The sequence below is a fragment of the Micromys minutus genome, assembly GCF_963924665.1.
Source record: "Micromys minutus genome assembly, chromosome: 10".
In the NCBI taxonomy this organism is placed as follows: Eukaryota; Metazoa; Chordata; class Mammalia; order Rodentia; family Muridae; genus Micromys; species Micromys minutus.
This window is the reverse complement of record NC_137979.1, coordinates 27334430-27361385: the sequence shown is the minus strand read 5'-3', so window position 1 is coordinate 27361385 and position 26956 is coordinate 27334430. Positions and strand designations below refer to the sequence as shown.

The 26956-nt window shown below is 46.0% G+C and overlaps 2 protein-coding genes across 2 annotated transcripts in view; one reads left to right on the top strand and one right to left on the bottom strand.

Annotated features, from left to right (window-relative positions):
• Positions 1 to 56: 56 nt before the first annotated feature.
• Positions 57 to 6466, bottom strand: TIMM22 (translocase of inner mitochondrial membrane 22; the record flags this gene model as incomplete). Its single annotated transcript, XM_080923758.1, is given in 5 exon segments — positions 57 to 593; positions 2907 to 2979; positions 3988 to 4184; positions 6087 to 6450; positions 6452 to 6466. Coding segments are annotated over 5 exon segments (726 nt in total). The 3' UTR covers positions 57 to 516.
• Positions 6467 to 12072: 5606 nt separating this feature from the next.
• NXN (nucleoredoxin) overlaps positions 12073 to 26956 on the top strand; it is a 136555-nt gene continuing 121671 nt past the window's right edge. Inside the window, exon 1 of the mRNA XM_080922280.1 lies at positions 12073 to 12532. Coding sequence (XP_080778406.1) covers positions 12173 to 12532 — 360 coding nt within the window. The 5' untranslated portion in view covers positions 12073 to 12172. The remainder of the gene's footprint in view (positions 12533 to 26956) is intronic.

The window sequence follows — 26956 nt, the reverse complement described above, 5'->3', positions numbered from 1 at the left end:
TAGCAGCCAGTTCACCAGCCCCCATACACATATTCCAACAAGGACAGCAAAGATACTGAAATTACATAATTGCCTGGATGGCATGAGTTTACTTTGCCCTGCCCTGGAATTCAAGATGGATGCTTGCATACAGTTTGAAGGAAAAAGAGCTTCCTTCCTATGGGCAAACACTGCCACCTCCCTGTTCACAGCTGGAGAGCCGAGTGAGGTCAGAACTGAGTCTGGTTCAAGCTTAATGCTTTAACAGTCCACACACTGCCTCCTGATCTGTTCACTGCAAGGAGACAATCGGGCATCCCACCTCCCCTGAAAAACCTGGCTGGAGTTCAGAAGTAGAAACAAACGCACAGCTGCTCCAATGGCTGGAGAGAGAGAGCAGTGAGGTGGGTCCTTCACACTACCAACTATAGAGGGAGACAACTGGCTTCCCCCCTGAAGCAATGGTAGGTGTAGAAACTGCTCCAAAGAACAGCTCTGAAGGTGGCTGGCGTCCTCCTTCCTTTCAGGGTATTTCTTTCACCGTAGGTAATAATCGATTGCAGCAGAGAAAGCAGCAAAACCTCCACAACCTATGGCCCCGGCCTTTACTCCAGCTGCAAAGCAAACACAGTGTTATCACTGTAGCAGGTGTGGGGTTGGGACTGTACTTGTAAGTTTATACCACAGATGCAAAGAAACTAATTTAAGCATGCTAAATCATTCAAACTACAATGCCTCATTAAGATTTCAATGCAGCAGGTCTGGAGAGATGGTTTAAGCAGTTAAGAGCTCTGGCTACTCTTCCCAAGGATCTGGGTTCAATACCTAGCACCTACATAGCAGTCTACAACTGTCTGTAGGTCCAGTTCCAGGACATCTGGCACCCTCACAGAGACTAATGCACATGAAATAAAAATAAATCATAAAAAAAGATTTCAATGAAGCAACATATCCTAAACAAACCAGTGTGCCTCATCTAACTATACATTTGCTTAGCTTTTCTCATTCCAAACAGTTACTGTGTCCAGTCATATGGAAGTAGCTCTTCACAGTCAGGAAACTGGTTAAGGGAAGCAGACCTTGGAATCAAATGAAAGCATATGGCCTTATACCCTGATCTGTTTATGGAATAAATTCCTGGGAAGGTGATCAAAGAAATCCAGGGCGGGGGGGGGGGGGTGCTGAGCTCATAGCTCTGACAAAGCTACACTATGGAAAACCAAGAGAGAAGCCTCTCTTCCAGCCAAACATGGCTGTGAGGAGCTAGTGCAGTTCTAATGACAGCAAATCACTGGCTCTCAGAAGATGAGAGGCTTTTGTGTTGGGTAAGTCAAGCTGTGAGTGACGGAGAGTGGCCCAGAAATGTATTCTGCCTCCAGGAGCATTCAAGTGTTTCAGGCCAATGCTGCACACTTGAACAGGGATGGGGTGGGAGATGGTTTCTTCTAGCTGACAACCTAACATTTCTAGGATATCTGCACTTGGCTTTCTTCTGTCCCATCCTCCTTTTTTATTTCTATTTTGTTGTTGTTGTTTTGTTGTTTTTCTTTTGTTATTTGAGACAGTTTCTTTGTGTAGCCTTGCCTGTCCTAGAACTTGATCTGTATGCCAGGCTGGCCTCAAAACTCAGAGATCTGCTTGCCTCTGCCTCCAGTGGGAGCAAAGGCTCGCACCACCACCGCCCATTGTGTGTGTGCGCGTGTGCGTGTGCGCGCGCGTGTGTGTGTGTGTGTGTGTGTGTGTGTGCGTGTGTGTGTGTGTGTGTGTGTATACATGGGTGCCTGAGGAGGTCAGAAAAGGGTGTTAGGTCCTCTGGAGCTATAGTTACAGGTAATTCTGAGGGGTTCTGGGAACTAACTCTGCAAGAATTACATGCTCTTAACCTCTGGGTTGATACACCTCTCCAACGAGCTGTGATGATTTTTTAGAGACAAGTTCTCTTGACTCCTAAGCACTGGGCTTACATGTATGTGCCACCAATTCAGTGTGCACTCAGGTTTCAATTAATAGAAATCTAAGTACAGAAAGACACTGCTATTAAAACTCATGTACAAAATTAGAACCAGGCTGGGGCTCACTGCTCCCAAGGACTGGGTCTGGTCCCCAGAACTGTAAAACAAACAAAACTCCCAGCAACTGTATAAAATTAAGAAAAAAAGATGTTCAGACACTTAAAATGCCATAAAACTGATCTCAGCACAGTCTGAAAGTGTGGACAAATAGACTGCTCAGGGCTGAGTGACCTCACTAGGCTTCTACACTATCTACTTGGTAAAAACACAGTATTTACCGTGAGAATGTCACCTCACACACTCAATATGGAAGTTCTTTTTTTCTAGGAAAGATCTGGCTCTATGGTTACGTATGGGTAATTTCCCCATCCAAGGGGGCTTCTCACACAGCAGGAGACACTTTCAGTCATCCGATCTAAAGACGGTATGAGCATCTGGCCAAATGCACATGATTCCATTCCACACATCAGCAAAGATTTACTTGGGGGACTGGAGAGATAGCTCAGCAGTTAAGAGACCTTGCTCCTCTCTCAGAGGACGCAGTTTGGTTCCACCAGCCATATGGCTTACAACTGTCTGTAGTTCCAGTCCAGGGAACCTGATGCCCTCCTCTGGTGCCAGGCACACATGTGGAGTACAGACAGATATACAGACAAAACACCCATATAAAACAAAGTTTTCTTAAAAAAAAAAAATAGACTTTATGTGGTCCAAAATCTCTAGAGGCCAAGGATCAGAAAGCTTAGCATAGATGGAGATACTAGCAAGTATCCAGAACCGAGTTTACACAGAAGCAGCGGGGATTTTCAGAGGGAAGAATATCAAGCATCCTTAGAACATTCATGTTGGGAAATGTCAACATCACCACGCTGTCCCAGACCACAAAAGAAAAGCACTTGAGAGCTGTTTACTAACCTCTGAAGCCGATGGCTCCACCAGTGATGCAGCCGCTGATCACACTGTTCTTCCAGTCCGACTTTCCCCGGTACTGTGGGGGGAGAAATGCTGTTTAGAGCCAGGGAACCGATCCAGACAAGACGACTGAGGAAGAAAACAGCACTCCCAGCTGCCCAGTTTAGTCCTACTCAAACCTTTATTTCAAAGGGGCTGTTTCTAAAACTTGTATGTGTTTATGCATGGTTCCTGCAGGTGGCACCAGAGAGCTGAAGTAAAGTCAAGCATTTCGAAAATAAAATTTCGTATGTTCTCCAGTACAATTTCATTAATTACAATTGCCTGGATTGGGGATGTAGTCCAGTGGTCCAGCACTTTCCTAGTACGCATAAAGCTCTAAGTTCAATCCCCAGTACCAAATAAATAAGAAAAACAAAACAAAAAACTCCACTTGCCTACAGAAGATTTTTTTTAAATGCACAAAATCCAAATTATAAATATGTAAAAAGTTCACATTAGGGACTATTTTTGGATGAACAATCTAGACCAAGATTTGACATTTTTAAATGTTGGTGTTGAGGTAAGGTCTTCCTGGCCCAGCCTGGCCCAGCTCTCATGACCCTCCACTTCAGTTCCTGAGTGCAAACACAGACATCTAAGGCTTGACATTGGTCTGCATTCTCAAGAAACACTGTGAACACTGCCCTTGTGAAAGTTGTGCAATGGGCTGGGCGTGACGGTACATGCCTTTAATCCCTGTACTCAGGAAACAGACAGGTAAGACCCTGTCTCAAAAATGGAAAGTGTGTGGTTGGAGAGATAGATGGCTTGGTAGTTAAGAGCATTGGCTTATCTTCCAGAAAGATCCTGGCTCAATTCTCTAGACTTAAATGGCAACTAACAACTGTCTGTAACTCCAATCCCAAGAGACCATATACACAGCTCTGGCGTCCTCAGGCCCCAGGCACACACATGGTGCACATACATATCGGGCAAAACACACACTCTCACACACTCACACACCATGTTTTTAAATGATTTTAAAAAAATAGTTAAAAAGTATACAACTGAAAGGGCTTTCTTAAAAACAAGAGGCACTTACAGATTCTACCAGACACTCAGTACACGAAAACATGGCGCCCACGATGGCAAAATTTTTGGCATAGGACATTCCTCTCTGTCCCATGTCTTTCAGAACTTCTCTTGCAGTTGGTGTCCGGTAAGGGTCCTTGGGGTCAAAGCCTACGTTGGTATCAATACCAGCAGTAAAGATACCAAATGCACCTCCCAAGACAAATCCTAGAGGCAAGCAGAGATAAGAGTTCTTTTGCATATTCTCTGGAACACCATTTTGCGACCGTAATTGAAAATGGCCTTTCTGGCCTCGTGGTACTCAATCCCGATCCTGCTTCCACAGTACACAGAGTCTATCCCCACAACTCCTCTAAGATTTCTTCCTTTCACTTTTCTGCCTTTCAACTTTAACCCCGTTCTTCCGCTACCAACATCACCCTTGACCGTGGCAACATTCTCACAGTCACTCAGTAAGTAAAAATCATGCACCAGAGATTCTGGAATACTCCTTATTTTTCACAATAACTTGTGAGGTAGATGTTATCATCTCCCCTTTCTGGCTTTTTTGTTTGAGGGCCTCACTATGTAATCCTGGCTAGCCTGGAATTTGCTACTGTAGAACAGGCTACCTGCAACTCAAGAGATACATCTGCTTCTGCCTCCCAAGTGCTTGAATTAGAAGTGCGTGCAACTGCCCTCTAGCTTGCCTCTCTAAACCAAACCTTGGAGAAGCTAAGTAACTGCCTCCAAAGTCGCATGACTATTAAATATGGAATCTTATGTTACTGCCAATAAATGACTCGTCTGTATATGGATGTAGGCCAGAGGTCAATCCTGGGGTGTCATTCCTCAGGAACTATCCACCAATTTCTTCCTGTTGTCTTTTCTTTTTTTTCCCCCCAAGTTAGGGTCTCTCTGTGTAACAGCCCTGGTCGTCCTGGAACTCGAAGAGATTCATTCACCTGCCTCTTTATCTCCAGTGCTGGGCTTAGAGGTCCCGGCATCTCACCCAGCCATACCTGGCATTTTTACATAGATGCTGGGAACTGAACTCAGACTTTCATGTTTGCATGACAAGCACTTTACCAACTGAGCTTTCTCCCAGCCATTTCTCTATGCTGTCTCCTCAAGATGATCACCTCAAGATCAATGTAAGCTCAGTGAAGATAGCTAGACACCTCCTCTCCTAGAATCTCTTGCTTTTCAATCACTCCAGCTCCAAAACTCTATCTCTTCTTTCTACTACATCTTTTAAGATTTGTTCTGATTTTTGAGTTAGTGTCTCTATTATGTGGCTGTCCTGGAATTCACTATATAGACTAGGATAACCTGGAACTCTTGAGATCTGTCTCTTTGTCTCCTCTTTTTAAGATTTGAACTCCTGCATTTTTAAAATATTTTTCATTCTTAATGAAATTTAAACTCATGTACAAATATACCTAACCTTTTTACCTGCCCACTCACTATAAGTATGCTGTACTTTCTCAAATCCCCAAAGGTTAATTTGTGTGTGTGTGTGTGTGTGTGTGTGTGTGTGTGTGTGTTGGAGGTTGTTAATATTCATCCCAGCCTCACCCTGACTGTCTAATCACACTGGCCTTCACTGTTTATTTTGAGACAGTGTCTCTATGTAGCTCTGTCTGTCTGTCTCTGACCGTGTCCCGTCCCCACCCCACTCCCACCCCCGTGCTGGGGTTAAAGGTCAGGGCCATCAGCATCCAGGAATAATTTTCAAACCACAAATTTGTGCCTTGAGGACCTTTGCATTTGCAGCTCCCTATGTGTCTGCAGCATTCTTCTCTCTGGGTCCTAATATTCTCCACCAGGGCTCTTGTCGCTTCCATCCATTTTCCTACTGCCGGGCACATGACGGTTGCAGAGTAACAACTTATTGAATGAAAGAACGAACGAGCGAAAGAAAGCAACTACTTTGGAACCTGCAAACCGTGACTGTGAATGTTAACCCATTCAAGAGAGAGAGGCATCTCCAGGTTCAAGAAGCCAGTCCGGGTGCAATCAAGGTCAAGACCCACAGGTTCCTTCCCTCCCAGGCGCGTGGTCTTAGCAAGGAACATTAAGGCTCTCCAAGCCCTCAGCCTCTCATGAGCCCCACAAGCCTCGCCTCACCTCCCACACAGGCTAGCACAGCCTTGAAGGCACAACTTTCCATCGCCCTCTCGATCATCTTCTGCTCCTCGCTCTTAGCAGGACTCGGGATCCCGCCCAGACTGCCAGGTTCCAGAAGCCGGGGCTGACGCTTGTCGCCCACCAGGTACTGAAGAAGAAGGCTGTACTGCAACGGGGCTTCGGCGGAACCCGCCGCCTCAGGAGCTGAGCCCCCGGTCTTGGGGGCGGCGGCCGCCATGACCGTAGGGGCTCTAGTGCCTTTCTCGTTGTATTTTCCCACAGCCGATTCCACACGCTTACCTAGGAGTCCAGCCAGCCTAAAGACATCGGCAGATTCGCCACACCGAGGAAGTTGTAGAAGCAAGAGTCGGCCTGTGCATCAGCGTCGTGGAAGCTATCGCGCTTCCCCAACGGCTCTTTAAACAGTGAGCCAAGTTTGTAAGGCATTACTAAAAGCACTGACAAGACTTAGTATGTCAAGAACACCCCTCATCTAGGGACTCCATTGCGGTGTGTGCCGGGATTTGTAGTTCTAACTCGAACGTCTAACTACAACTCCCAGAGAGCCGTGCGCGGTCTCTGGCCAAGCTACTTCCTTTGAAAGCTCTTCTGAGAAGCGGCAGAAGAGCAATCGGCTCCTGCTAGGCTGCAGTTCGTTGTACTTACAGCAGGGGATGCGCGTGTCCGCTTTGTTGCAGGCCACGCAGTAGTAATCCAGTTACCACAGTCACTAGAACCACGGGCTGGTTGATATTCTAAGATCAAATGTACGCGTTTTGTAAGTAAGTGTTGAAACATGGCATAAATGTGTTCAAAAAGTACTTTATTACATAGTTATTAACCCTTTAAGGATAATGAAGGGGTCAACAAAGGAACTGAGTGGTGGTCTAGCACGCCTCCCAGCACCCAGGACGCAGAAGCAGGCAGACCTGAGTTTGAGGCCAGCCTGGTCTACAGAGTGAGTTCCAGGGCAGCTGAGGATACACAGAGAATCCATGCTTAAGAAAAAAAAGGAGGGGGGGAGGGAGGGAGGAGGGAGGTGAGGAGAGCAAGCCAAGTACAGAGTATTGCATAGGGTACTAGCTGCATATGACAACAATAGAAAATGTCAAAGCCCTGTGGCTGGTATGTGCCAGCAGATACTGCTTATCTGACTGAATTGTTGTACACAGTGGGTATTGGACAAATGACTTGATGTGTAGATTTTATTTATTTGATTTATTTTAAATTAATTCAAACGAGCTTTTTACCTGAATGTAAAATGTCCCGTGCACTAAGGGCATCTGGTACATGGGAGATGGCATTAGATCTCCTGGGACTGGAGTTAATAGATAGCTGTGAGCCACCACGTGCATGCCAAGAATTAAACCCACGACCTCTGGAAGAACAACCAGTCCTCTCAACTGCTGATCCATTTCTCCAGACCCTGGACAGATGATTTGCAATTAAGGGGTTTTGTTTAACATCCTCCAACAACAGAATAACTAGGAGCTACAGTCAGAACTTCATACACCCCTTCCCCCATATCTGCACTTCCTGTTTCCGGTCTGGGTGAATCACTCTCTTTTTGCTGACACACACACTTGTCTTTTGAGCCCATTCCTTTGCTTTGATGCTCACTGCCATGGAAGTTGTACTACACACCCCATCATTTCTCAGTCATTAGACTGCTAACTAATCTCTTGCCTCTTGTCCAACTCTTCAAATCACTCACAGAAACATCTTCCAGTGCCCAAGTGAAATGCCCCTTCTCTGGGCCAGGACACAACCCCTCCCTCAGTGAATTGCCAGGAAGACACCCTTACTTCATCCTGAGCTCAGGTCTTCCTGGGCCAGTCCCATCCTCACGATTTGCTTTCCATATCCTTATTTAAACTCAGAAGTGATGTGTCAGGATCATTCTTGCTTTGGGGAAGGAGTGTCCCAGCACTGGGGAGGCAGAGGCAGACAAATCTCTGATTTAAGACCAACCTGACTATATAGAGTAAGGGTGTGTGTGTGTGTGTGTGTGAATACAGCATGCATGTGGAGGTCAGAAGACAACTTTGTGGTATCAGTTCTCTTCTAGTTTTACATAGGTTCCAGGGACCAAACTCAGGTGTCTAGCTAGGCTCACATGGTGCGCTGGCTAGTTTTATAACTTGATATATGTTAGAGCATGTGAGAAGAGGCATTCTTAGCAGAAAATGCCTCCATAAAACTGGTCTGTAGGTGCTGGTCACTGCTGGTGACTTTGGTCCCAGAGGCAGAGGCAGGAGGATCTCTGAACTGGAGACCAGCTTGGTCTACAGAGTTGGAATTATGAATTTGGAATCATTTCCATTGCAAATCTCCTCCTTCCACACCCCTCTGAAAGGCAGCTGAATTTCAGGACAGTGAGGTCTTCACAGAAAAACCCTGTTTTGGGAGGGAAAGAAAGAAAGTAAGAATGAACCAAAGAAGACATCAAAAAACAAAAAAACTGGCTTGTAGGTAAATCTGTAATGCAGTTTCTTAATTGATGATTGATATGGGAAGGACTTCCCTGTTGTAGGTGGTGCCATCCCTAGGCTGGTGGTCTTAGATTATATGTCTGGGGGTTGGAGAGATGGCTCAGTGGTTAAGAGCACTGGCTGCTCTTCCAGAGGTCCTGAGTTCAATTCCCAGCAACCACAAGGTGGCGCACAACTATCTGTAATGGGATCCGCTGCCCTCTGAAGATACTCATATACATAAAATAAATAAGTAAATAATGTCTTATTTTTTATTAATGCTTTTTAATTAAATACTCTCTGTATTTACATTTGAAAGTAAATAATACTTTAAAGAAGGCTGAGGAGCAAGCCAGGAAACAGCACCCCTCCAAGGCCTCTGCAGTAGCTCCTGCCTATTTGAGTTTTTGTATTAACTTCCTCTGATGTATGGAAAGTGTGAAGAAAATAAACCCATTCCTTTCCAGCTAAGACTCATGGCAATAACCTTTACCTGTCGAGCCATCTTGCCGGCCCTAATTTACGTATTTATTATCGTAGTACTAGGCAACTGAACTTTGGGCCTTTAGCATGTTCTGCAGTTACTCTACCGCCAAGCTACCCCTTGGTAGCTTGATGAATCTTTTATTTATTTTTTTTAAGATTTCTTTATTTATTTTATGTATGTGAGTACACTGTGGCTGTCTTCAGACACAGCAGAAGAGGGCATCTGATCTTATTAAGATGGTTGTGAGCCACCATGTTGTTGCTGGGAATTGAACTCAGGACCTCTGGAAGAGCAGTCAGTGCTCTTAACCACTGAGCCATCTCTCCAGCCCCTTGATGAATCTTAAAGATGGCAAACATATATTTGTTCTGTATGTATTTTTAATGATACCATGTGACTCTAATTGTAATTTTCAAAAGAAAGTAGTACACATTTCTTATAAAATTAGGCATGTTATGGTTCTTTAATGCAAAATTTAAGACATGTAACATAATTAAATCCTGGATGGAATAACTTCTTTAAGTGGGTCTCCTACCTCATACAGGTCAAAGGACATTGACCAATTCTTTACAGGAAGCCAAATGAGTCTTATTGGGTTTCTAGCAGCAAACACCTGCTGGAATTATGAGTTTGGAATCATTTCTTTTGCAAATCTCCTCCTTCCCACACCCCTTTGAAAGGCAGCTGCAAGCTTTGGCTCCTCACCAAGGCATGCTGCACCAACAATTCTCCAAATTGTATTTCTATCTCACGTGCAGTGTGTTGGAACTCTCACTTTCCCAGGTGCCAGATGCCGGCTTGGACACACTCCAGTGGAAAAACTGCTTTTCTGTAAAATAATGAGAGGAAGATGCTGATCACATGACCCCTGCAGGCCACACTCCCACCTAGTTTACCAACTCAATAATGACTTTGCTATTTCCCCAATTCCCAGTCCCCTGGAGCCTTTCCTCACCTATTTCTGCTCCTGATACTTTGTTCTTTGGCTCGAAGAAGATGCAGATGCTGATAGTCCTTTCTTGTTTTTGTGAAGTAAACCAGGGTCTTTTTGCACATCCCTGGCTGGCCTAGATTTTGTTATATAGACCCGGCTGGTCTTGAACTCACAGAGATCTGTCTGACTCTGCCTCCTGAGTGCTGAGACTAAAGGCATATCTGGCCTCTTTTCACATATGTTTAGAATTTGTCTGACCATATCTGACTATAGATGTCTATTTGTCTGACATGTTTTCAGACGTGTGAAACCACATACCCATTCAGGGACATTTCAAATGTGACTCAGGTAGGAAGAGAAAACATTTTAATTCACCTTTAGAGTTTATTCTGAAACAGAACCTCCCTTTGCAGTACAGACTGGCCTGGAATTCAGCATTCTTCTGCTTTCACCCTCCTAACAGTTGGGATTACAGGAACACACTATCATGTCCATACACTTAAGGCTTTAAAAACAGGATGCTGGGAGTGTTGGAGAGATGGCTCAGCGTGGTTAAGAGCTCTAGAGAATTCATGTTTGGACCTCTACATTTACATTTACCTCACAGTGCCCTGTAATACCAGATGAATACACACACATGAATAAGACAGTTTATTTAGTGTTTTGAAGAAGGGTGTCGTTGTGTAAGCCTGGCTACTATAGACCAGGTTGGCTTCAAACTCACGAAGATGTGCCTCCTGGAAAGACTGTCTTTATGACTTTCATTGGTTTATGTGGTGATTTTTTACGAACCTGGAATTCTTCTGTCTACCTTAAATACATAGAAAACTTCAAGACATTTCTATAGAAGAATGAGGTTATAGTCTGAAGTTTAAATGTTCTGTGTGTGTCATTCTCTCTCTCTCTCTCTCTCTCTCTCTCTCTCTGTGTGTGTGTGTGTGTGTGTGTGTGTGTGTGTGTGTGTTACAGTAGAGGAAGTCTGTGTAACTAAAGCATTCTGTTACATTCACTACTTGTTAGCACTTTGTGTTGGTAGAGGTTCCTCTCTTTCATTCTTCCATTAGATGGCAGCAGATTCGAATGAAATAACCTCCAAAGCCATGAAGGATGGCCAGTGGTTGGGTTTTCTTTTTAAAATGTCATTTTTTGGTAGCTGAGCTGATACAGATAAATGATCGTGTGTGTGTGTGTGTGTGTGTGTGTGTGTGTGTGTGTGTGTGTGTGTGTGAGATAAATATAGTTTGTCCTGTGTTCATGCCTAGGAGACTTGCCACAGACCATTTGTTTAACCAGGGTTCTTTCCTAGGCATTGGAAAGCATCTTTCAAGATGGGGTATTAAAAAAAATCTTAGAATTCTCTCAACTACCAGCAGACCTGAGATAAGCTATGAAGTCAGGAGAGCAGCCAACCCTGATTTGGAAACGCTGCGCCATCTGTTGCAGACATTTACGGAAATGGAAGAGAGCCATTTCCCATCGGGGAATGGTTCCAGCGACCTGTGGACTGAAATCCCACACTGTGACTTGTAATCAGCCCACAAGTATTTATGAATTCTCTCTCTTGTGCCTGGCATCAGAAACAGAGAGGTGGCGCCCACCAGTCTACTTATAGTATAGCAAGCACAAAACACACACAAGACTGCTGAACGAGACCTGGCCTCATATAATGACATTGGGCGGTGATGACGTTAAATCCTATAAGTTTTATACGAGGTCATTGGTGTCCAAAATGGTTAGTACTGGGAAGGGAGTAGGAGAGGCTGGAAAAGAACATGAACTGAAGAACTCTCCAATGTGGAGAGGGTTTAGATGTGGAAGGTGAAAGGAATCAGGGTAGGGGTGCAGCTTAGCACGGGTTGCAGCCTCAGAAAGCGCCAGTTCGGGGGGACCGTTCTCCTGCCTTAAGTCCAGGCATTCTGGTCCTGGTGTAGAACTCGGGTCAGGTTTCTTACTTTAGCCACGTACGGGAGGCCCGCGCCAAGACGCCAGCTGCTAGGGACCTGCCTGCGCAGCGCGGGCCAGCCACGGAGGGGGCGTGGCCATGGAGGGGAGTGGCTGGGCGCCCCGGTGGGCGGGGCTCCCCTCTCAGCCTCCGCTGCCGCCGCTGCCTCCGCCCGCCGCGCGGACCAGCGAGCCGGGGTAGCTGTCGCGAGCCCACCCGCCCGCCCGCGTGCCGGGGCTGCGGTGGGCCAGGATGTCGGTCTTCCTGGAGGAGCTGCTGGGAGACAAGCTGGTGACGGGAGGTGGCGAAGAGGTGGACGTGCACTCGCTGGGCGCCCGCGGCATCGCGCTGCTGGGGCTCTACTTCGGGTGCAGCCTGAGCGCCCCCTGCGCGCAGCTCAGCGCCAGCCTGGCCGCCTTCTACGGCCGCCTGCGAGGGGACGCGGCGGCCGGGCCGGGGGCCGGGGCGGGGGCAGGCGCAGCCGCCGAGCCAGAACCCCGGCACCGCCTGGAGATCGTCTTCGTGTCTTCGGACCAAGACCAGCGGCAGTGGCAGGACTTCGTGCGGGACATGCCATGGCTGGCGTTGCCCTACAAGGAGAAGCACCGGAAGGTGAGTAGCGCGGGCCCCGCGGCGCCCCTCGGCCTTCAGGCGCGGTCCACGTTCCGGGAGCCAGCTGCTCGCCGCCCTCACCGGCTGTCCATAGGCCTGCCATCTCTGTCTTGGCCGGCTCCCCCACTCTTGCCCCATCCAGGATCCTGTTGGGTTGGGGCGCTCGCGGCAACTCCTGGGAGCACGTACCGGGCTGAGCCCACGCTGGGAAGTTTGACACCCCTCGGGTCCATGCGATGGGAATCGAGTAGGAGTGGCGGTGCTCTGCCCTCCCCACTCTACGACCCCTATCATCCACCTCTTAGCCACTTGACTCCCCGCAGATACCTGTGGTGTGTGGGGGAGGGCACTAGCCCCCTTCCCATAATGCCTACACCAGGAAGTTTCCTTTCTCTCCCAGAGAAATCTTGCCTTCCTGGGGCCCCCCTCCTCTGTGGCCCTTGTCTGGGAGGCGGCTGCGGATCGCGGCTTCAGGAGAGAAGGGAGCTCACTCCTCTCCCCCTTTCTTCCCTTGCCCCCGCCCCGCCCCCTGGGCTGAGTTAGTGGCCACCGGGGAGCTTTTCATTGTCTGGCTGTCCAGCAATCTTCCCAGGCCCAGAACAGCCCGCGGTCCCTGTAGATGCCATAGTTTGGTGGTGAGCTGACTTGGCATACTTCGAATTAGATGTAGAACTGATCCCATCGGTGCAGATGAATGACAGCAAACGGCCCACCAGTTTGCTGATGGAATTAGTTTGGGTTTCTGAGTGTATCTGTTGGGTGAAGACGTCTGCTTCAGTAATACAAATTCAATACATTTTGTAATGAGTGGTAACAGGAAAAGTTTTGGCATGCCTTTGCTTAATTCGCGTGGCTAATGCAACGTATGAATCTGGCTCTTTCGTTTTTCCGAGGAGCATCTTAGTTTATGGGGCTTACAGAAGAAAGGCTATTCTGGGGCATTTAGGTTCCTCCAGGGAGGGTGGTAACACATGCCACGTGTTCCTTTTATGTGCACAGAATCATGTTGAGACGCATGATTTAGACTTAGAGCAAAAGGCTTATAATTTGACCCCAAAATGTCTTGAGTAAATCATTCATCCCAAACCAGTGTAAGGCACAGATGTGAGATTTAAAGTTTGAAACATAGTTTAAGAAATACAGTTGGTAAGTTTAGCATGGAGAAAACCTCGGCCCGCTAACCACACAGAAGCTAGACTACATCTTAGCTAGTGTTTTCAAGTTATTATGTCCCTGTTTGATTTATATGTCTGCTAGGATAAGAATATGCATGACTTGTACTTTGTTTTGCTTAAAAATATGGGAATTCTTTGTTTTCTTTTTGGTGGTTGTTTTGATGATCCTTTTGGGAAGGAATAATGTTCAGAAGTCATTTATTGAAAAAATATTTCATCGTCATGGCCTTTTTCTGTTGCGGACTAAAATCTGTTTAAAATAATGTCCTTATTGGGCAATACAAATGATTTCTAGCTTTTGGATATATACAACAAATGGCAGAATGTTTCAGACTTATGGCCTATTGTAGTTTTTACAGAAGGAAAAATATAATGGCTGGGCAATAAAAACAGGGAGCAAACGGAGATGTTTTAGAAATGTCTAGCATCTTTTGCCCCCCAAATTGGAGTGTATTTGATACCACAAATGGCTTCTATCTTGGCTAACTCCTTTGCATGAAAGAAAGTGTTCTGTATCCCTAGCCTGCTCTGGCTGGTCCCACTAAGATGAATATCTGGATGACACGGGCCAGCAGGCTCTTACTTGAAAATACAGTTCAGAATGCTGGATGTGCCTAAATCATAGGCCAGCATCTTTAACATCTATTTTGGCTTTATTTATTCACTTATGAACGAATTCATCTACTTATATATTTTTGTGGTGCTAGGCATGGGATCTTCGCATGTGCTAAATAAGCCATCCACCACTGAACTTCATGTCCCAGGCTTCCCAAGTTTACTTTTTGTGCCATTTGCCCGAGTCACACCTTATAGTTCATTTGCTTCTTTAGAGACCAGTCTCAGACACCCTCCTGTGGTGGAGAGTAGGCAGCTTAGTGTCTGACCCCAGATATTGTTTCTCTTTTGTGGTGACATGTCAGATAAAAGGGCCACAATGGGTTCCTTGTAGAAAACATACTTGGGAATGGAAAAGGTGTCCTCACTGAGAAAGGGATATGGGAAGCCACTCCTACATCCCACCTTGAAACCAAAGGGGTGTAAAACACACTCTCTTTTGTAACCAAATTTTTGTCTTCTGCAACTGGAAATTGGGGTGCACAGAAATCGGTGAGTTTGCAAAACCAACTTCACCCTAAGAAAAGTGAAAAGAGAGGGTTCCCCAGTTCAGGGCACCTGTGGGTGGATTTGTGTTGATGGATCTAGCTAGGCTGTTTCCCCAACTGTAAAAATAGATTTAAAGAAGATCATTTTATTCTATACAGAAGGGAAACCGAAGTTCCAGATTACATTTTTTTTTTTTAAGTTCTCATTAACATTTGGTCTTTAAAAGCATTTGTGTGTTTCTTCCCATTGGGAAAACAAAGGATATGGTTCTAATTAGTTATTGGCTGGCATTTCTCTACAGAAAATTGAAAAATTATGATGGGGAAAGAAAATGCTGTGTGGCATTTCTTTTTTTTTCTTCTTTTATTAATTTCTCCTTTATATAGTAAGAAAGTCTGGGGATGACCATATATGTTCAGCCTACATTTTGCCGAGCTCCCTTACCTCCATTGGAGCGGTGAGAAACCATGAGGTAAAGGGAACTAGTGTTTTTTCCCTCTCCTCTTCAATTCTTTATGGAAGGTTGTCTTGCCCTTTTCTGTTTCTTTTAGTGCTAGGTCTAAAGTAATTGAAGCTTTTCTTCCTTCCAGAACACATACATTATTATATAGCTGCATTGAAATTGTAATTAGATAATTATCAAACTTTGAGTGGATTTATGGGAGTGGCTCAGTCAGGAAGCCTGTAATCCTGAAGTTAAGACGGTTGGGCTTGTTTTAGTAAGTAGGCTAGTGGACATTTTTCAGGTTTCTGAAGAGAGAGAACGTGATGAACAGTTGGAAATTGGTGATGATTTAGACTTTCGGGTTTGGGCTGTCTCTTTCAATGAATAAAAGTTCATTGTTGAAACTGGAGAATCCTGCTCCAGAATCAACTTAACCATATTGAGAGTGAAAACCAGTTTTGGTTTTAAAGCCACAGGCCTTGGCTCTGCCTGGGCTGGGTGTCTAGTGGAAGGCAGTTGCTCATGGGTGTGCTGACATCAATGGGTGCAAACCACTGACCTCCCTCCACACAGGCGTATTGGGCTTTGACTTGCTCTGTAATGTTCTGGAGTCTGAAGGATGGGAAAGCATTAGGGTTGGGAGACGACTCTTTGGTTACTTGTTTTGAACAGGTAAATGGAGTCTCTCTGTAGCTGTCCTGTGTTGGCTGCTTGCTCTGGCTGTTCTGGATAGTTCTTTTGGTGTTGACTAAATCAGAGTCACAACCTGGACTGCTCTTGAATCATTTGGACACTTTGGAGGTGACAAGATCTGGTACCAACCCAGTCTTCAAGCTCCATGTCCTCTGGTCTTCCTCTTTCTCCACCTCAGGCTGTGAGAGAACACGGACATGCTTCTGGCCTTGCTTCTTACTCCCTTTCAAGACAGTGGGTGCAAGATGCCAAAAAGGTTACGGCTTTGAATGTTGGAGGCTTTTGCCTTGTTGCTAAAGAGTCTCAACCAGCCAGAACAGGCTCTCACTGGGGACTGTGTTTCCATTTGGATCGGTCTAATAAAAGACAACGGTCCAGTAAAAGCAATCAGAGCTGTATTCTGGAGAGGCTTTTCCCGTCTTTCATTATCTATAATGTGTGTTTTAATCTAATCTTCTCTAGGTAATGAAATAGTCTAGTGGCTAAACATCGAAGTTCTTTTGTCTTTTTTTTTTTTTTTTTTTTTTTTTGGCCTGAGCTCTGTCATTTATAGCTGTATGTCCTGTGCAAGATACTCTGCATCTGTGTGCTGTAGGTCCCTCACTGGTAACATTAGGATAGTAGCACCCGCCTCATAGGATTATTGTAGGGTTTGTGTGATTTGCATGTGCCTGACATAATGGTACATACCCAATAAATGTTGCTATAATTTATTAATAAATTGTTACAATGTTGAGTAATCTGTCATACAGCCTGCCTCTGCCTTTTTAAACTTCGAAACTACCACTTGTGCTGTGTGAGGGGTACAGTGGAGGAGTTCAAGGAGCTCACAAGTGAGGAGAAGGATTTGGATAAATACAGTGGCAGAAGCAATGAGGGTCTGGTAACACTGGAGAGAGCCGTAGTCACTTGTCTGCCCTTCTATATCTGCCAGCAACTCAGCCTACGCTTGGCAAAGCTATCAACTCAAAAATGATCAGGCACCATTCTGGAAGAAAGCATGAATGTTGCAGTTGTTTTGTGATTTGCCAGAGCTCTCTGGCTGACTCTAGTCACCAAGTCTGGGCAGTGTGGAGATGCTCTTTCAAGTAGGAAATGGACAGCAGGCCTCTGAGTTGTAGAAACTTACCCCTCATGGGGTTGCGTCCCTTCCCTGTTCTGGAATGCTGTAGGAGAGGTTTGCCCATTCTCCTCTCTGTGGCTGGATTAACCCCATTTTGCAGGTGATCGCTGCGCATGCTCTTGTTAATTGGTTTGTCTTTCCATTTGGGTTGGAGTTTGAACCAGAGCACAGAGCAAGGTAGTGGATGTTGAAGTTAGGACCACTGATTTTGTTCTCCCTGGTTTCTCTCCAACCTTCTGTCTCACCATTCCTTTTGGTAGGAGGCCTGTTTTAATATTTGCACAAATTGGTAGAGAGATGCTCTGTGCTGTTTATAGTTGGGGCTTGAGGATTCTGGGGCTCCAGCTGCTCCTGCTCTGAACTAGGTGTGGCTCCTGGCCACTTGGCTTCATTTGGGAGAGAGTGTACACTTGGCCTAGGCTGTGTTTTCTTTCTTCACAGTCTGAATTCCCAGTGGTACCCTGTGTTAACCACCAGGGTGCTTAGTTTTCTGCATCTCATTAATTTGTCATTATGCATATTCAAAGGCACTCAGGGAAAATGGCTCTGAATTCAGAATCCTGAGAACCCTCAAGTTCTCTCGTCCTCTTGTATTTTGCCATGATACAAAAGTTGTAGAGAGTTTCTACACGTCCAGAGCCACACTGTTATCTTCTTCAGTTCACTCCCTGAAGGCGCCGGGTCTAGCTAATCAAACCTGTTGAGTAGATAGGAGCTCCAACCCCATCTCTCCATCCCTGGATCGCTGGTCCTGAGTTACATTTTCTGTGGACCACTGCCTACCAGCTGCCTTCTCCGGGGCTTCCTGCCACTAGTCTCAAATTATTTTCCCGATCAGAACATTTCACTTGGTCTATGCAATCATCCTTTTGAAAATACATTTTCAGTCATCCATCCACTGATACATTGCCCTGTGTCACACAGTGCATAATGGGTGCCGTCCCGTTTAACCAGATGAGACTTTGGACCACCGGCATATGTGCTGCTGCTTTGCTGAGGTGTCATAAGATTTCTAAACGTCAGTTCATTTCCATACTCCACCTCTTTGTGGACCAGGGGCAAACAACTCTGGGATGAGCCTGCGCCAGTCCTCAGCCACGGTCTCTCTAAGCCTTGCCAGAATGGAATGATAAGTTTGAAACTACAGTTCTGGGCCAGAACGGTGTGGTGCATCTAACATTCATGAGGCTCTGGGCTTAACCCCCAGCGCCCCTACATTCCCTGAAAAAAGGCACAGCTACTTAATCCTGAATCTCACTGATGAAGAATCCTCTGGTTCTTAGAAGCTTTTGCACCCAAGTCCACAGCCCGGCGGCTCATCTATCACTCCACGGAGCCGCAGGACTCTATCTTTTGCATTTCTGGGCTCTGCCGAGTTCTTCTCCCATCTGCCCGGGTTTGGAGATTCCTGGTGTCCCTGCTTTTAGAAGCTTTTCCATCTCTATCAACTTACATTAACTATCTCTTGGTACACTTTGTGGGCATGTGGAAGGCAACTTGCGCCAGTTGGTTCTTGCCTCCCATTGTGTGGGGCCTCAGATTGGCAGGTTTGTGGTGTCCTCTGAGATATCATGCCAGCCTCTATTGTGTTTCACGAGGTTGTCTCTTATTAGTGTCTTTAAGGTTTTCATTTTCAGTCAGTGGGTTTTACGGGTCTCATCACTTTCCTCAGGAAGTCATTTAAAATCCCATATGAAGACCCTCACTGGATGTACGAGAGCCCCGCTTTTCTGTGCGTGCCTCATTGCTTTTACACATGTCTCCAGATACATGCAGCAGCAGCACATGTCTGTGGGTGTAGGTATTTCCTGTCACATTTTCCTCTAGGTAGACTGTTGGGTGAGCTCCCATGCATTGTTTGTTTATTCATTTTGAGATGGGTCTCTCTATAGCTCTGGCTGTTCCGGAACTTTCTCTGTAGACCAGGCTGGCCTTTTACTCACAGGGATTCACCTGCCTCTGCTTCCTGAGTGCTGGGAGTAAAGGCATGTGCTACCATTGCCCAGCTGCTCCCATAGATCTTACACACAGATTTTTGAAAGATTTCCTAGTGTTTTCCATCAGACTGTAAGTTCCGTGAGAATGGAATCCAAATGAAGGAAGGGGAGGGTGATCGGTGTCGGGTGCTGGAAAATGGGCTAACATCATAAAAAGCAGGTGTGTAGCTTTCAGATTGATAACTCATGGTTGTTTTCAGATCACATGGACTGAAATATGCACTTTTGCCAGGTGTAGTGGTACACACTTTTAATTCCAGCCGGGGCAGGCAGGTCTTTGAATTTGAGGCCAGCCTAGTCTACAGAGCAAGTTCCAGGACAGTCAGGGCTATGCAGAGTACACGGAGAGCATACTCTTACAGTTTGGGAGGGGGTTGCTTGTTTGTATTTAGCTTTTGTTTTATTTTGTTTGGATTTTTGATTTTTGTTTCTTTCTCTTTTTTAAGGAAAGCTCATTCATTTCTGGCCTCTGGATTCTCTTGCCTCTGCCTCTTGGATTCTCTTGCCCACCTTAATCTTTTTTTGTTTTGTTTTGTTTTGTTTTGTTTTGTTTTGTTTTGTTTTGAGACAAGGTCTTACTGTGTAGTCCCAACTGGCCTAGAACCTGGTGTAGACCAGTATGGCCTTGAACTCACAAAGATCAGCCTGCCTCTGCTTCCTGCCGCCTTCCCACTGGGATTAAAGGTGTTTACCAGTGTGTGTAGCCCTTTTTTCTACTGTAATTTTTTACGTGTATGGGTGTGTGAACCTTAGTGTTTGTATGCTGTACACTATGAGGATGCAAGAGCCCATAAAGGTCAGAAAGTGCATTGCACCCTCTAGACCTGGAGTTACAGACTGTTGTGAGCTGCCTTGTGGGTGCTGGGAATTCAACTGGGTCCTTCTACAAGTAACTGCTCTCTTAACTGTTTGAGTTATTAAGAGCTTTAAAGTGTGTGTGTGTGTGTGTGTGTGTGTGTGTGTGTGTGTGTGTGAGACCAGAGGTCAAACCTAGGGCCTTGCTCACTCTAAGCAAATAGTGCCTTTGAGCTTAATAAGGAGAGTCAGTAGCTTCTTGTGCCCTGTAATTCTGTGTTCAAAAATAGGAAAAAGCATGACTCTCTTTTTTTGAAATGTTGACTTAGTGCATTAAAATAGTCTCATACGCAGACCTGTCATTTGAAGCCTCTCTGTTTCATAAATGTATTGTGCTTCTCTCTCACCCTTTTCCCCAGGAACTCAAAATGTGTGTCTAGTCCCTCCGCCAGCTACTAGTAATCAGTGTGGTTGGTGTCCAACTTTTAACATTTCCAAGTACGTTGACAGTCAGAGAATTGAAGAGAACCAGTGACGAGTTCCGGGGTCTCGGTGCTGGAGTTCCGGGGTCTCCGTGCTGGGTGAAGACTTGGCTGATCTCTCTTAAATTTTGGTCTTTCCTTTCTGTTTGTGAAATTAATCCTGAAGAACATTTATAGCAAACCTGCTTCATGGTACAGGAAGAGAGTTCACTCTGAGCGTGCACAGAGCACTCAGATGAGACGGCAGTCTAACTACTTAGCACATTTGCTACTGGTTGGCAAGGCGAGGGAGCCCAGATGTCTTCTACCCTTTACATGGCGGTGATTTCTAAGCCCCCTCCTCCCCTCTCTTTTTAATGATTTGGGCTTTTTTTTTTTTGTTCAGCCAGTGAAGAGCCCCAACTCCCCTTCATCCTATGCAAAGCCTGCAGGGCTGCCGTCCTGCTTTTGTTCAGTGACAAAATTGAACTTCAGGTATCCTGTGGAGATCTAGGGCTAAATCAGTCCTCTCCTTTATGAAGCTTTCAGTAACGGCTGTTCCAACTTCCAGTGAGATCTCAGACATGTGCTCTTTGCTTTATAACGAGGAGAGGTATAGTAATTCCACGTTGCTCTACACGGTCCTTCTGCAGGGAAACCCTGCAATGGAGATGTTTGTTCTTGGGGCATCTGTGATTAAAAGCAAAATGTAAATATTCTGCTGTTTACTGGTCTTAACTCTTGGGCCAGAGAGACGGTGGGTGTTTTTTTTTTTTTTTTTTTTTTTTTTTTTTTGTTTATATGAGCTTACCCATCAGAAAAGTCCTTTTTCAGAAACAATTTAAACTTTCAGCTTTCTTTTCTCTGTCACCCACTCTCCCTGCTCCCCACCCGACCTTCTACAGAGATGCCAATACAGATAAGTCTAAGCAGTATCTCCACGTTAAGGCTGCTTTCATCCTGGACTGGTCCTGAGGAGTCACAAAGGGTATGACAAGGGCTGCTGGACTGTGGGAAGGCATTTTGCTTTCTTGGAGAATTTTCTCCAGGTCCACTCTGCTCTATAGCTTTTGTTTGCCTTTTTTTTTGGGGGGGGGGGTGTCAATATTCCTGTCATAAAAATCAGGACAGATCTAGTCTACTCAGAATCCCAGAGTTGTCTCCATCTTTCCCTTTAAATGCAACCAGAGCAAGAGGATTTTCACTGACTCCGGCTTCCGATCTGTTACTCATTTTTCAGGGTTTGGTATGAACCTAAGGATTGGGCTGAACGACTCACAGCTGGGGCCCTGAGAGCTACGGAGGGGCGTGGGTGTGGGTGTGGGAGCAAGTTTCTCAGCTCCAGGCACTACATGCCTGTAACTTCCAAATTCATTTACACCCATGGACTTTCAGAAACGTCCCGTCATCATAAGTGAGCATTTGAAATAATGGTGCCTAGCAAGCAAAGAAAGGACACAGGCTCGGCATCCAGGGTCCTTAAGTTTGTGTCCTGCCTTCCACTTGCTAGTTCAGTGACTTCAGGGACGGTTACATGGTTTCTGTGTCTCAAGTTTCCTGATCAATGAATGCAGATAGCTGTACTTGTTGGGTACATTGGGGGGTGTTTCTGAGGCTGAAATGAATTAATGTGCAAAGGTGGTGTGAACAGTGGCTAGCATGGGGTGGATGCCATGTGGTGTGAACTGTAGCTAGCATGGGGTGGATGCCGTGTGGTGTGAACTGTAGCTAGCATGGGGTGGATGCCGTGTGGTGTGAACAGTGGCTAGCGTGTGTTTGTCCCAGGCACTTGATAGTTCATTTTACCCTTTATGCTTGTTCTGATTCTAGGAGAGAGGGGTTCTCACCTTTCGTATTTCTTTAGCTACCCTTCCTCCTTCCTTTGTATCTAGTGGTCTCTCATGTTCCCTAGTTTCTCTTCGGTTTCTTTTTAGGACAGTGACCATGGCTTGTTTCTTGTTGTTTTGATGACAATATTGCTATTTTTGTGCATATGGGGGAACAGGACTCAGGGCCTCATGTGTGTTGAGCACAGACTGTATACCTGGCCTCTATTGTTTTTGTTAAAGGAGATTTATTTAATTTTTATTTATATGTATGTGAGCATATGGCTCGTGAGGGCAGTTGCACTCAGAGGCCGGAAGAGGGCGTTTCCCTTGAAGCTAGAGCATAGACAGTTCTGAGCCCATTGATGGTCTGGGAACCAAACTCCAGTCCCCTGGAAGGGCCACAAGTGCTCTGAACTGCTGAGCCATCTAGCTAGTACTCCATGTTTATATTTGAAAGTTTGGATATGACTGTATTTCTAGACCATGCCTATGATAATTCAAATACTCAGTTCTCTCTAGTGGGTCTTGTCCTCTCTTTACACTGGGAGTGAGAGGGAGAGGGTCTGGGCACATTGTGCTTGTTACTTATCTGTAAACTTTTTATCACAACCGTCCTTATACATCATGTAGGTAAGAGAAAGAGGGTCTGGAGAGATGAGGGAAGTGCTTGTCTCATATGCACAAACTGGAGATCCTTAGCAGCCCTGTATTCCCCATGCTGGGAAGGTGGTTTGTGGGCCAGCCAAGTAGCAGAATTTGCAAGTCCCAGATTCAGTGAGAGACTCTCTCAAAAAATAAGGTGTTGAATAATTAGGGTGGGCACCAGATGTTGACTGCTGGCTTCCACGTGGATGGGCACACACACACACTGATACACAAGAACACACATACAAGCACACACATACACACAAAACAGTATTGTCATGTCAAAAAAAGTTGTGGGGCTGGAGAGAGATGGCTCAGTGGTTAAGAGCAGTGGCTGCTCTTCCAGAGGTCCTGAGTTCAATTCCCAGCAACCACATGGTGGTTCACACCATTTGTAATAGGATCCGATGCCCTCTACTGGTGTGTCTGAAGACGGCTGCAGTGTACTTATATGTAATAAGTAAATAAATCTTGAAAAAAAAGTGTGGAAGTTTTCATTGTGCATACTCAGTAAATGAGGTATTTATTGTGCTGTATAAGGAGGTTCTATACACTCCCCATCCCCCCACCCGCCCGTCTCCTCCTTTCCCTTCTGTTAGTTCCCTATTGTATAAGCCTTTATACTTAGACAACAATACTCACACCCACCGGGCAATCTCCCCGGGTCTTGCATTGGCTCTTCTGATAGTCACCCAGGATTCCAGAGTCTTCTCTACCAGTCAGATGCCTGGACAAATGAGGATGGAGTCCAGATTCTCGGAGTCAGTTTCTATAGTCTGTTGAGATCATTATGTTTGTTGATATGCCCACTACAATAATCAGAGCCCCCTTCCCAGGTTTGAATTATGTGTGATCCGCCTAACCCGCAGCCTGGGTGATAGACTCCCAGGCACAGAGACCCTCCCCCAGGATAACTGTGGAGAGTCATTTGTCTTCCCCTTGGTTAGCATGTTCACTATGGGAGAGCTCAGGAAAGTTGGTGTTAGAGGGCTTGTACTTGGGAAACCCACACTTGCTCCTGAGTGATTGCCTCTCCCACTCGTTCACTGAATGAGCTGTAGTGAATCCGCCGAAGGGCAGAGTTCACCAGCCTGTGGTGTGCAGGATCAGTGCAGCTAGTGTGCCTTCCTTCTGTTGGTTTCAGGTCACAACAATGGCTGGCAATCTCACTGCACCTTTTCCTTCCTCTTGGCTCTAAGTCCCGCCTCAATGGAGCAGCATTGCTAGGCCCAAGGGGCACTTGGGCCGCACTAGTGCGTCGGTTTCTGTAGAGGACCTTGCACCCAAGTCTCCGCACACTTGGCGGTGGCTTGCAATATCCCAATATAATCCCAGTATTTGGGAAACAGAGGCGGAAGGAACAAGAGTCCAAGGCCACCGCGAGCTACTTAATAAAACGTTTTTTCACTAAAACAAAAACAACAGAAAAAGATTACACAGGACTCTCCCTCAGATCCGGTAGAGTTTGGCACCAAAGACTCCTGACTGCTCACGTTAGGCCTGGGATGACTTGGAATTAAGTGCCCCAAAGCACTTTCCAGGGAAATAGAATTTCCTCAGTTTGCACAAGGCCCCCAGATATCGCCCTTGGACGCGTCGTTCTAAGCCTGTACAAATGTTCTTAAGAGTAAAGCACTACTTAATACCACTTGGACCTACTGCTTTTCTCTAGGACTTAGGAAAAGCTCGTGTTTGCAGAGACCGGCAGAACACTGACTTTGCAGCACTCGGCTCCCAGATTCCGTTCCTGGCACCACCCTGTAAGCTCTGCTGCAGAGCCAGACTCTAATTCCAGGCCAATTCTAGATCTCCCTAGGACCAAGACCTAGTTTGCCTTCATGAGGAAGATGGGGTTTATTCGTCTGTATCCAACACAAATAACAGCCTTTCCGCTGACTGCGAACATTAAAAGCTACGTATGTCCCTTGATTTAGTATAGGAACATTGGCAGGGAAGAGCGAGCAGCTCAGTTTTTAATCATGAAATCAGACTCTTCCCCCAAACAGGCAGCGATGATCGTGTTTGCACTCTCCCAGGAAAAAATCGCACATCTATGCTTCGTATGGAAATGTGTGTGCTTATGTGCCTGTTGCATCTGTTTTCTTGAAGGGAACTACATTAAAACATTCTGGTCTTGGGATGTGGCTCTCTGGTAGGCTACTGGGCAGGTGTGCCCCCCAGCCCGGAATTCATTCAAACCTCAGTAGGACACAAACAAAAATAACGATGGTGGCGGCACATAAAATCTGCAGCAAATACAACAATAGCACTAATTACGATGCAAATAAAAGGAAAGGCATGCAGGGAAAGACCTCAGCTGTCACTGCTGACCACAGTCGCCTCCCCCGCCCCCCTCTTGTGACCATTACCACAATCAGTGTGTGTCCTCAGTGGCGTTTAGACATCTGCAAACTAGTGTAATAAGTGCCCGAAGCTTTTCTACGCATGCCCTTGATTAGGTCTCATATATTATCATTTATTTCTTTATTCAGAGGCAGGGTCTCACTATGTATGCTTTACTGGCCTAGAACTTACTATGCAGTATTAGGCTGTCCTTGAACTCACAGAGACCCACCTGCCTCTGCCTCCCAAGTGATGGGATTAGAGGTGTTCACCAGCACACCCTGCTATTATAATTTTTTTCCCCCAGTTTTCTTTCAAGACAGGGTTTCTCTGTGTAACAGCCCTGGGTGTCCCGGAGCTCGCTTTGTTGACCAGGCTAGCCCCGAACTCAGAAACCCGCCTGCCTCTGCCTCCCGAGTGCTGGGATTAAAGGTGTGCACCATCATTGCTCAGGACTGTTAGAATTTTTGGCTGCGCACAAAAAGTGAGTCCTGTGTAACTTTTTCACAGACCTGCACAGGAACCGAAGCACAGAACCCCAGGACCACCACTGTGATTAGCAAGGCACCTGTTGTGGCATGTGGCATTCGCCACCGGTACAATGACTAGAGTGCTTGGAAGGCAGTTTTCCACTCTTCCGAGAGGGCCTCTCCCAGACTGACACAAAGCAGTGGAACTCCCACTGCCTGTTTGGATGACTTCAGAAGTTCACTTTCTAAAAGCATTCGGCTTTACCCAGGAACAAAGGATTTCCCCATGCTGGGCACTTGAAATATGCCTGTCCTTCTGTGGCAACTGGCATCAGGTAGCTTGTATTTAATCCACATTTGATGTGCTAAAGTGTACTGTGTTTTCAGAAAACCCAGCACCCTTCCAATCTGAAGCTATGAAAGAGGAAAACGAAGGGGCACAGCTTTCCGTTAGTGAAGGCTCTTGGTTTCAGTGTCTGGTGCTCAGAGTGTAATTTCTTCCGCCCAGAGCCCCTCTCCCCTGCCGTCTTAGGAATGTGTCTGTTGCTTTGAGAAAAATGTACAAGGATTACATCAAAGTCTTCTTACGGAAGATTGAACTTCTTCCCCTTTCCCTAGAACATTCCTCATTCTCTTCTGCATGAAGTAGCCGAGAAAAGCTAAAATTAATTTGCTTATGGGTCACGGAGCCAGGTTGCTTATGAAAGAGTGAAAGGGTTGCTCTGGGAATGTTTATTAAATAGAGAAGAGCAGTTATGAAAGGTGTGCAAACATCCAGTGAATTGTAAAATGGAGCCTGCACAGCAAGCATGGGAACCTGAATTCATATCCCCAGCGCCCCTTAACTGCCCAAGCCTGTTGGCTTAAGAACAGCAAGAGTTAGTCCAGTTAGATTCAGCCCTGGGTGCAGATTCAGTGTGCACCCAGCCCGCAGGACAGAGGGGAGTGGGGATGGTGCTCACTAAGCCTGCTCTAACGCTGGGACGGCGTTCCTCAGTGAACAACAGTAAGACATCGGAAACACTCCAAATGATCACCAGACACCGAGTAGCTCCGTGAGTCACCATACTTCAGAATGCTGAGGAACAACCATTAAAAACAGAGAGGCTTTGCTGGACTGTGGCCTTCTGTGTTGTGCAGAAAGATTCCAGATTGCATATATAACAATTCCAGCATGGTACTAAACAGATACTTTAAAAAACATTGAAGTAAATACGCCAGACGGCTTGTTGTCAAGATGGTGGCATCTATGGGCAGTAGGTCTCTGATTTCCAGATGTTCTCAACAGAATCGGCTTTATGATAAAAATCTATGTATGTGAAGAAAATAACGTGTTTTTTTTTT